At 35.6% G+C, this 12,176-nt stretch overlaps 2 protein-coding genes across 2 annotated transcripts; one reads left to right on the top strand and one right to left on the bottom strand.

Annotated features, from left to right (window-relative positions):
- The first annotated feature begins 1,880 nt into the window (after positions 1–1,880).
- On the top strand, positions 1,881–3,968 carry LOC103853892 (protein IDA-LIKE 1). Its single transcript, XM_033283994.1, has one exon. The coding sequence runs from the start codon at positions 2,509–2,511 to the stop codon at positions 2,809–2,811; it is 303 nt and encodes a 100-aa protein (XP_033139885.1). The 5' UTR covers positions 1,881–2,508; the 3' UTR covers positions 2,812–3,968.
- Positions 2,841–10,180, bottom strand: LOC103853891 (protein MIZU-KUSSEI 1-like). The gene has a single exon (XM_033283983.1). The coding sequence runs from the start codon at positions 7,025–7,027 to the stop codon at positions 6,230–6,232; it is 798 nt and encodes a 265-aa protein (XP_033139874.1). The 5' UTR covers positions 7,028–10,180; the 3' UTR covers positions 2,841–6,229.
- Between the last annotated feature and the right edge of the window lie 1,996 nt (positions 10,181–12,176).

Below are 12,176 nucleotides of genomic sequence, written 5' to 3'. Positions count from 1 at the left end.
CTGGGTTGTCAATCGTGACTGTGCCCTGTCCTTTCACCATGCAATGTGTGTTGTTACCCATGAGGACCTTATTCCCTTCGAACTCTTCAAACTGTGACAAAACCTCCCGTCTAGGTGTGATGTGGAATGTACACCCAGAGTCTAGCACCCATTCATCACCCTTTGCTAGTAAGCTTGCTGTCAAGGCTATGGAGGTAGGCAAGTTTGAAGCAACATTTGCTGAGGTGGAAGGTTTACTGTTATCTTGTCTACCTCTCTTTGGACAATCGCGTTTCCAGTGATTTTCATCTCCACAGATCCAGCAAGCCTTTGGTCCAAACTTTGGTCTTGACTTTGATCTACCTCTGTCGTAATCTCTGCTTCTCCCTCGGCTGTTTGAACTTCGAGGTCCTTTTCTTTCAGATCTCCCTCTACCTTCCACATACAAACCTTCTGTTCCCTGTCTAGACTTGCTCTGAGCTCCTTTCTGCCTCAATTCTGCCTCCTTCGCGTAAGCAGACGAGACAACCTCATTTACTGTGAGTGTCTCCTTCCCAGTCCCATACTTTAATGTGTGAACCAGAGGTTCATATGGAATTGGAAGGCTTGTAAGGAGTTGGATAGCTTGATCTTCATCGCTTACCATGATCTTCAAGCTTGCCAGGTCTGCTATCAGCTTCAAGAAGGTGTCAAGGTTCTCCTCTATCGATTTTCTTTCTTCCATCTTGAAGCTGGCAAAGCTCTGCTTCAAGTATATACGATTTGGGAGTGACTTCGTCTGGTAGTCCTGTTCCAGGGCTCTCCACATTCCTAAAGCCGTGGGTTCGTGCATAATCTTCCTTAGAATAGTATCACTTAGACACGTCCCCAACAGATTCTTGACCCTGATGTCTTTCTCAGCTGCTTTAGGGTCCACCTTAGCTTCCTTAACATCTAAGTCATCTGACTTATCTTCTGAGGTTGGCTCTGAATCTTCCTTCAGTACTGAACCTAGTCCTTGAATCTCTAGCTGTCCCAGCAGTTTATACTTCCACAATCCAAAGTCACCCTTGCCGTCAAACTTATCCATCTGAAACTTTCCCGGCGTCGGATCCATGTTGACTCCACCTTAATCTGTATTGTCACCTGCAGATAACAATCAGATTTCAACGGAACAAATCAGTAGTAATCTAATTTCAGATTCAGATCAATCCGCTGCTAAGAGAAAACTACTCTTTGGATGTTTATTAGTATACTATATTAAGCCAAGATATCGATTTAAGATCCTATCAAAGAAAGGTAAGAATCACTCCCCTGAAGATCTTGTAGCTCGATCTCCGTCGAAGCTTCCTTTCTTATCGCTTTGACCTTCTTGCTCGCTTCCAGTTAGATCTAGGTGATCTTGACTGCCTCTCGTCAGATCTGGACGATCTAACCGATCCTATCTTCTACTCCTCTGACTCTGAGTCGATCTTGTATCCTTCCCAGCGTAACCAGCGCTCTGATACCACTTGTTGCCGATACGTTCTCGAACTCACTCACTCACTTCTCTCTCTCTCTCGCTCTCGTGTGATGTTTGTTAAGAAAAGTAAAGTACTAAAGATACACACAAGAGATTATAGAGTTCCCCACTTCACCACCGGGTACTTCTCTCTTCAGGATTCGACGTCCCGGAATGCACTAGAGATTGATCGTTACAGAGAATCAGTTACAGCTCGTAATAGAAAAGAACAGAGAAAAGAAGAAGACTACTACTTTAGCTCAATCACCAGCTCCGTCTTTAAGTCCTTATGAATGGGCTCTGAACTTCCTGACGCGGCCCATCAAGCATCTCCGCATCATTAAAGGCCCATTAGATCAATCTGACCGTTGATACTACTGAAACTCGAACCATTCTTCACAGAAGATACAAAGGATCATTTGGATAGTGATTTGCAATTTGGCACCTAGCTTTTGACTAACCATTGTACCTTCCACAATCGCATTTGTGTAAGTTCTCACATAATGTTTATACAAAGCTCACATAGTATGTAAATCTTTTTTTGCACAACGTGATTCATTTATATCAGTCTCATCTCATGTTATTAAAATTTAATTTAAGTTTCATATAATACAATAGAAGTTTAATAGTAAAGTATAATAGTAATGTTTAGTAACTTAATACTACTGTTTTAGTACATATTTTTCTACAGACAACTTGAGGTAATCACGTACACGGTACACTATCCTCCCACGTAAAGTCCAACTCGGCAATTCAAGCTTAGTAAATAATTAAGTATTAAGTATTTTTGTTTGGTTTCTAATTCATTATCGTTGTCGTTGACATTAATAATTCTCAAAATATTCAAAACTCCATTGCTTGCGCGTCTCTTCCCCCATTTTCTTTGCTTTTCTTGTTTGACCGATTTACACATAGATGTGCATACATACATGATATAAAATATAATACACATAATTATATGTATAGTCTATATGCATATATGTGCCGCTCATATCTTCAACCTTCTAAAAAGCTAAAATCTATAAAAACCCTAGCTAGTTGCTAAATCAATGTGTCCTCCTCTTTTCTCCAAACATTGTATGAATCTTGCTCATAAAACCTTATTTATGACTGTTTATTTCGTCTTGATCCTCTTAGTTTTTAGTTCTTGCAACGCCGCGGAGAGGATGGGACCAATTAAGGTTTCTGAAATGGAAATAGTTCACACAAGATCAAGATCGTCAAGACATGAGTTCACGGATGGTTATAGATTCAAAGGTCGTGTGTTCCATATTTTGTCTAAACGGGGACTTGTACCACCTTCGGGACCTTCCAAAAGGCAGAATTCTGTGGTGAATGATCTCAAACACTAATTGGTTTCTTGTTTTTGTTGTTTAGTTGGTTTTTTGACAATCATAATATACATGTTTAGAAGATTTTTGAAATTGTTTTTTTTTTGGCGAGGTTTTGGTCCTTTGAAAATATGTTTTTGTTCATTTTATACATCATTTGATTTCATTCAGATCTGTAATATCTCGTTGGAAAGTGATACGTACGTGCGTAGATTGTATGTATCACCTTTTTCTCACACCATTGTATATATCTTTCATATCAAATCTCTTCGAAAATCATAGGGAGTATCAATATGGATGGACTAATCTACCTTCTCAGCTAGAGTTTTTTAATGGGTAGATATTTTGTAATTATTTACTTGGTAATTTAACCCTTAACCATCAAGCTCACGGATTGATCTTATATTTGAAACAATATGTATATCATAAAAAAAGAAACAAACATACATTAGTTTTCAAGGAGTAACTAATAAAAAGAATGTCTGAAGTATATCATGTTTTAAACTCACCTAGCCTTAAGTTTTAACTCATGGATAGTTGTAAACACTTATCTTATGGGTAAGCTCAAGAAAAGAAAAGCATTAAACTAAATCATGAAACTTGTTTAATATGACAGAAAATGCTTATTCACTGCTAATAAACACACCACGGTAACGCAGTCAATCCAGCGAGGTATAATTCTGACCGCTTGAAGTTACATTCTTTTTCGTCAATAGTCACCATATATATAATTAAATTTAAATAGGAGTTTGTGGTTCCATAAATTCCAGAACCAACAGTCGAGGGTAATTTACATGAAAGATATGGTTCCTCGTGTTTTTGTCCTTTTGTAAGGATATATGCATAGACATTTTGACTATGAGGAATAAGCCTTATAATATAAATGTTAAAGGAAGCTCAAATGGTACTAACACAATTGTCTTGAAAACGAACCAATAATAGGGATTTTCGATCATATGAATCAGGTCTGAGCAATCCGTCTCAGCATAGACTGCATGCTTGGAAAAAAAATTTATCACAGAGGCATACCAGTCCCCACGTAAGTCTGTCCATCTCTGTATATATATATTTTTTTTTGAAACACAACTTAATTATATTCCACCTCAACTCTTTCGGTTACAATAAAAAGAGAATGTCCATCCTCTTTGATTCAAAAGATAAAACTATAATAACACAAACAGATTGACAAGATAGTACTTCATGAGAAGGTGACAACAAATTCAAGATGAAGCTTGAATGCGTCGATAAAGCTTTTACGACGAATTCAAATAGCTGAGAGATAGTCACATAAAGAGGTGACGTTAGCACCCAATCCGCACCTCGGAATATCGTCAAAACGAAATCTGTTTTACATTCACACTTCAAATGGACCGCTACACAATATAACAAAACGGTTGTAGATATAGATGAACACTTCCATTTAATGTTTAGAAGGAAAACGCTCCTTAACAAGGAGAGAATGGATAAAGTATTTCGCTTCACTAAGATGAAGGATGCTAGACGTGAACGGCGCTTCTCGCTAGATAATGAAAGTAACCTAAAACCAGATCAGATGAACCCATCTGTAAACAATTCCCAAAGTAGGGATATGACCATAAACAAGCACGAGAGATTCCACTGAATTCATTAAAAAACTCTGAGAAGGCAAACAAGCAGTAAAGACCGTAAACAATTGAATCAACTCTTCTTCATCCATAACTTTGGATCTTGAGAGGCTTTAAAATGGGCTGTCAGATTTGATAATGTTAATGGTCTAAGCCATGCAGACGTAAAATGAAGTTGAAATCCCTTAGATACCTCAAACTGATGAACGCCGGTACCGCAGAAGAGAAGAGGTCACCGGGAACGTTTCGCCGGAGGTGGACAGTGCCACCAATGAGAAGAGAACATGTAGGGGGTGTAGAACCTAAAATCTACACTAAGTATTTGATAGTGATCGGAGTTTGATCTAGGGAAGACAAATGATGTAGACAACGATATCTTTAAAACACAACGATGTTAAACAGTTTCCAGTATGTAAAAATTGACTTTATTGATGAACAAGATCGAATACAATGAGCTGAGCTAGATCGAATGATACAAATGAGATCCTTAAAGAAAGAGTCTAAGATCGGGATGAGAACAAGGTTGATGTGAGTATGTAGCTCTCTCTAGGGTTTTCGGCGTATGCTTCTTCATGTTTCTTCTCCTTGATTTATAATAAATCGACTTCGTAATCTCCGTAACTACTCTGCGATCTCCGGGACCTTGATTCCTTTGTTTTTGAGCTTGATTGCTTGCTATGGACTTCGGTTCCTCACGGCCCATAGCTTTGGTCGCGGCCCATTAATGTATTAACCGAAATTGGGTCCATCAGGAGGGAGATAGTATCTAAATAGAAGGCGAGGAAAATGAAGAGCTTCAGAAGAGATTTGGATCTAACCTTGAGATACTTTGTAAACTGGCACCGAAAAAGGAGAAAGGAGCGACCTTTGTTGAAATAGGTGTCTCACGACTTCCCTGAGATGGAAAGGGGGAGGGGGGGGGGGGAGTTGGTACGTTGAGATCTATGCTCCACGAGCGGTTGACGAGCGCGGACAAAACCGACGTTGAGACTTGTCCGTCGGTAGCCAAACAAGATGGAGAAGCAGAGGTAGTTGATTTTATCATCGGTTGATTTTACAACATTAAATTTTATTTAAAGAAATAAATAATTGTGACTACATATAGATATATCAATAAATATGATCTATTTAATTATGATTTTAAGTTTGTAATAACATTTAAAATAATTTTGTTTAATTTTATTGTAAAATTTGCTTATAAAACAATTCAGTCAGAGAATAATCATAAATTTGGTAAGTTTGGTTAGAAATAAATCTAACAAAATAAATGATTCGTGGTTACTTAACTAAGTTTGATAATTTTAGACTTTGGATAGCAAATAATCTAATAAAATTAATGATTTATGGTTAATTAATTAATAATTATTTAATTCAGTAGCACAAATTGTAACCATTCCGATGAAAGAAGGATTAATTCTAAAAAGTAATTCAATTTAGATAGATAGATACTAATAAGACGAAGAAGATACACATACTTTGAGAAAATCTGATTATCTATTCTCAAAATTGATACAGACTGAATAACAAAATTTAAACTTTAAAGCACATGAACTTTAGATCTCTCCCTGTTTTTGTAGCTATTTGAAAAAAAAATTACAATCAATTATTTCACTCAAATTTTCCAGTCATTCAAGTCATGTTTAGTAGAGAAACAAACGTTTGCATTAATCCAAAATATTGACCATATGCGAAAGAAACAATGATTTCATACAATATTGCTTCTAAGTTCTAAATAACATTTCCCATATGACATTATCCCATCATTTAAACAAAAACACCATAGTCAAAAACACAATCTACCATCTTTAATCATTACTAATTTGTGTTTTTCCCCCTTAAACCCTTAGAAAATATACACTAAGCTCAGGCCCACCACTTGACCCATCAGGATTCATCATGTAAAAGGCCTCCGAGTCTCTGGACCCGGTAACCCGCTCGAACTGGGCTCTCATGTACATGAGCTCACCTTTCTCGGACCCCACCGCTTCATTCCCTTCTTCCCCCGCCGTTGCCGCCGCAGGTAAGACTCCGGCACCCATCGTAATAGGCCCCACCGCCTTCAACACTCTCCACTCCGCCTCTCCACACTCTTTCCTGGCCGAGTAACCGCACTTTTTGCCGTTACAGTACGTTCTCCACGTAGACTCTTCAAGAAGCTTCTTCGAGTCCCTCTTAAACGCTGCCGTTTCCAGCGCGATCCTTACAAGTCCCGAAGCCATTTCCTTGACGAGTATGCTCGTCGGAGTCGGTAGCTGGATCAGAACAGCTGGTAAACGGGTCGGGTCATCCTGTACGGCGAAGTACACGTGTCCATGACGGTTTCCGAATAACGTACCCACGACCCGAAAACCTAGACCCGAGTTGGAGAACCCGAGTGCATAACGGATCTTCTCTATTGTCTTTTTCTTCTTCTTCTTTTGCATCACGTGTTGAGTATGGAACTGATCTGGTTGTGTCGGGTCGGAGGAAAAGTTGAAACGTGTCAAGATCTTTTCTTCGTTGTTGTTGTTGTGATCGTCTTCTACTTCCTCCTCTTCGTCTTTTTCTTGAACCTTCTTCTTCTTCCAGTTGAAGTAACGTTTGGAGAGAGAGAAGGAAGAGTCGAGGGAAGTGCTGGATAAGATTGACTTCATCTCTTTTACATGAAATAACAAAATTGCAGTTTGGAGTGAACCTCTTGTGGTCTCTTTATATTGGTCTTTAATGTAGTTTTTAATGCTTGTGGGGGTTGATTTGATTTATCATATTTAATCCAAGTAAAATTACTTAAAAGTTATAATTGACCTTTTTGTATTAGGTCTATGTCATGTTCGAAATTGCACTAGACGTGAGTCGGACGGTTGAGCTGGACATAGCGAGTTGATAAAAAGCCGGAGATTAATCGACGATTAATCGGAGATTAATCAACACGATTAATCGGAGATTAATTTTGGGGTTTATTTCACTATTTTTGAAAATTGTATATATAATTATGTGAATTATGCAACAAACATTGATTGTTTCTGTGGTCTGGTGGTTATTGGCTTGGTAAATAGTTTTCTAGTTCCCGAGTTCCTAACCAAGAACCTTTTTTTTTGTTTTTGTTTTACTTTTTATTCATCAATGGCATAACAGTAATATTTTCATCATCTTCCTCTAGATTTTGAGAGTTATCCAGAAAATTTCCCACGGCCGCCATCCTTTGTGATTTTCTTTCATATGTTTCCTTTGTGATTTTCTTGCTGTTTTTACTTTAAAGTTTAAACATGTGGATTTAACATGTTAGACACGATTTCAAGCTGTAAACCCTCAAAAACGTAAACTTGCTATTTACTCCCTTTGGGCTGAGAGGAACTCAAGACTGCATCGCCAATGTTACCGCTCTGTCGACTCAATAGCGGCTGCTGTGAATAGAACGGTAAAGAATAGAATCAATAGTCTTCGGGAAGTAAACCCGGTCGCTGCCTCCTCCATGTTCCAGTTCTGGATCCGATCTCCAACTTAGTTATTATTGGTGAAATCCATGCAACCTCTACTTCTACCTACCTCAATGATATCGACATCTTCACTTTTGCTATGTTTTGTAACTTGATGTGTATCTTTTCTACTGGGCTAAAACCTAAAACACTAAGGTTTGGCTAGTCTGTTTTGTTTTTTTCTCATGTTTTCAATAGAAAAAAAGTTGCAAAAAAAAAAAAAAACTCCGATTTAGTGACCGAGTAGGACGTAATCGCTACGCTGACCCACTGCTCAGCGGTTTTCCGTCGATTAATCGTCCGGTGCGGGCGCATTTTAGAACATGGGGTCTATGTGGTTTATATTGTTTATTTGGTTACATTTCGACTATATTTTTTTTGAAAAAAAAAAACACTTCGACTACTTTCACGTATACTTCTATTTAACAATTCACTTTCACGTTTTATTATAATTTCTGAATAATTTTAGTATAGTGTCACGTATGACTTCTCATTGACTCATTCTGTATAAAATTTTAAATTCTGATATTAAAGGGATAAATCTGTGAAAGAAAATCCTTGTTAAATTATTGGGTAGACTCTGACGCGGTAGGAAATGTAAAGATATAAGAGCAACCCCATTAGTGAATTTATGGGGAGGGTTCACACAGATTCCAAAAAAAAAAAAAATTAAAATAATGAATAGTGATGAACTTGTCTCTCTCCACCTCTTCCTAGTGAACCTCGTTCATCACTGTAGTGCCGTGGGGGTCCGCGATTGTTCCGATTAATTAATTTTTTTTTTCTTAAACAAAAATCAAACAAAAAAATATAATAAAAAAATACTTTGTAAACCCCTTTTATAGGGTTCACTAATGGGGGTGCTCTAACCCTTGACAAAGTAATGAATCATCCAAACTTAAATAGTAACCAAACTAAAGTTAATTGGTCCTTTCTTCTTGGACTTTACTGAATTTTGAGATTGTCCTAAATTAGAATTAGAAGCATTGGTTTGCAAATCTTGGCTAACTATTCTAAAAATAACGTTTATTTAAAAATTAGAATAAAGATGTGAGAGGATGTATTTTTGTTAAAAGAGAAAGGTGGATGTGATAGAAGATATAAAAAGAAAAAAGAAGAGGTGAGACAAGCGAGGGCGGTGAGCAGCCACCACCTAACCGTAGATTAAGGGACTGTCTTCATTGGGACTTATGAATAAGCACTACAAGAAAAATGAGTTTTTATAACGGAGTAGGATAGCGTTTTTTTCGTTTCTGCTATGGTTGATACATCTTTTAGTTTTAGATAGCGTTTCTAAAAATAAAAACGCTATCTTTAGTTGGGTTGGATTTTAAATTTTATGATACATAGTTTACATAGCACTTTAGGTAAGAAACGCTATGTATTGATTCCCGTAACACTCATAACTAAAACGCTATGTTTGATATTTTGAATCCCTAAACCCTAAACAAGTTTTCAAACCCTAAACTCTATACACAAACTTTAAATTCTAATACAATAAGCTTTATAATACTTGAAAACTTAAACTCCAAATCTTAAAATTAACTTTTTTTAAAAAAAATTAATCTTAAGCAATATATCTATTTTCAAACTTTAACCATAAACCCTAAACCACATACTTCAACCTATGTGATAGAACACTAAACCTCAAACTTTAAATAAAATATAATTTTATAATATATATGTATATATAATATATTTCTCAAATTATATACAACATATAAAATTTTACATTATACATTTCGAAAATAAAAAACCACTAAACAAATAAACAACAAAAAAGAAGAAATACTAGCATTTAAAATCTTTTTATCAAATTAGTTTTTAAATCACATAACCACAAAATTCAAATGGAAAACTTTTAGTTAAAATTCTATATAAATTTATTTAAATTTTGACATTTTTAAATAATTATAGATAAATAAAAAGTATAATCTTTATTAGTTGTTTTTTGGCCTTTGATTGATTTTGATCCAAAGGCTCAAAATCACTCCTTTGTGATCTTCCACCTTTCTTCTTATTGGTCAGTTCCTCAAAATTTGGATTAATATTTTAAACCATTGATTACTTGTAATCCAACGGATAAGAATTAATCTATCTTTTCATTTCTCTTCCTCTATACTCTATCGATCTCTTTCTTTCACAAGTCTCAGATTCTGGGTTTCACTAGCCTCATCTCTCACCATCTATCACACACACACACACACACGCTATAGATCTCATCTGTTTCTTTCTTCCTTTACAGTTTCTCATCTCTCACGATTCTCTGTTAACAACAAATCAACAAAAAATCCACGGAGTGATTTCTCTCTACAACAAATCAACTCAGTTGTAAGTTGTTATTCGCTCTCAAATGTCTCTCAAGTTTCCATCTTTTTGTTCTTTTTCTATATCAATTCTGATTCGTTTGTATGAAGGCAGAGGCTGCTGACAATTGACAGAGATAAAATATGGAGGAGGACGACGGAGGACATGGCTGAAGCGTCGAGGATGGATGAATATGGCAGATGAGGACCTGATCTGGCGGAGAGCTTGGCGATGGAGGACGTGGCTGACGGCATGGCTGAAGCGTCGAGGATGGAGGAGGAAAGCAGATGGCGTGGCTGACAGCTTGGTTTGAAGCGTCGATGGTGGAGGAGTTCGTGATGGTGGTTGACAGATCCGGTAAAGGAGGCGGCTGTTGGAGCTCTGCGGCAAAATAGATGGAGGCACGAGGAGTTAGGGTTTTTAGGTTTAGCGGTAAACTGTATATTTTTTTTTACGTTTAGTTTTTTGTTTGTTTTTAATTAGGTTAATTTTGTAAACCTACTTTAATATGTAAACCAAATTCAATTATTTAGTAAAAATAATTTAATATATTATATATTTTAACTGTATTTTGTGATTTTTCTTCTTTTTTTTTTAATTTTTTTTATATTTTAATAATATATAATAGCAAAAATAAAACGTTATTAAAAAATATTTAATTGCACGCAAAAGAACGCTATAATATATGACAATAAGATAACAATACCAAAAACCGCTATCTAATGTGTTTGACCTATTATGACGGGCGATGATACAGCGCTTCATAAACCGCTATCATATTTTTAGATAGCGTTTTTCGTCCGCTAACAAAAGCCTTTTTTCTTGTAGTGAAGACATATCACACATCAAATCGACCTTTATCTTTTGTCATTTTTACACACAAATAAAATGTCTATTTGGTTAAATACTTCGATCTATATATGTCTACCTACACAGATTTAAGGAGACAAGGTGTGCAATTGATCTCAATCAATGTTCATCGATAGTGTGGGCTACCGATAGTTGACAAAATTCTCTACCTTTTTCACTCGTACACATATTAATTATGTTTAACCTTTCCATAATGTCTTTTTTTTTTGGGTCAACAAACACAATGTCTTCTGTTCGTAAACTTGAACGCAATGGTTCTTGTTATGTTATATATTTGAGTTCTTCAAGAGTGAAACCATGCCTTTTTTATATATATGGCGAAGTGTATTAATGATATAACAGTGTGATTTTTAATTTACTATTTAGATATGGACAATTCAAAATCTATACGAAGTTTCAGTAGATGTGATTTATGTATATATGCAATGTAGATGTTAATGAATAACTTTATGTGCTTGTGTATAGATGTTGTGTTTGTTGTGTGTGTATAGGTGAGAAAAAAAGAAGTATGGGCGAGATGTCGATCACCAAATATCATTTTTAACAAAAACTTTATTATTTCCCAAATTTATATCATAACGAGACTCATATCTTAATTTAAGGAGATAAATTATACGAACTAGCCCTTTTGAGAAAATCTGCCGATCTAACGTTTACAGGAAAGTGTAAGTAACTAGTACTTTAAAGTTTAAACTTATGTTTTAATTTCGATTCTTCCATTTTTGATAATAAATGGTATTTGCAATAAGACTATCATAAAGTGATGAATCAACGCCAAAATTTATGTAAGTTAGGGAACATACTTTCTAGCAATGGTTTATGGGCCGGCTAAGTATATAAGACCAAATCTGACCAGCACAATCAATTTTTAGAATTTAAATGATAACATTTTAAATTGTTATTATTCAATAAATCATATTATACGTAAAGTTTTAAAGGTATCTTCAACCCCACTACATATTTTACTCCAAAATTAAATAAAAGTGAACTTACTCTATAAATATAATTAATCTCATAATAACTCTGTTGTGGAATAAAATGTATAGTAATATTAGAAATGATCTAATGTATTCAAAAATATTGACTATAACTTTATAACACAAATAACGATATATTTTGAATGGAAAAGTGATTTATTCTTGTTTCAGCT

This window comes from Brassica rapa, chromosome A02 (genome assembly GCF_000309985.2).
Source record: "Brassica rapa cultivar Chiifu-401-42 chromosome A02, CAAS_Brap_v3.01, whole genome shotgun sequence".
Lineage (NCBI taxonomy): Eukaryota > Viridiplantae > Streptophyta > Magnoliopsida > Brassicales > Brassicaceae > Brassica > Brassica rapa.
This window is presented reverse-complemented; position numbering and strand designations above follow the sequence as displayed.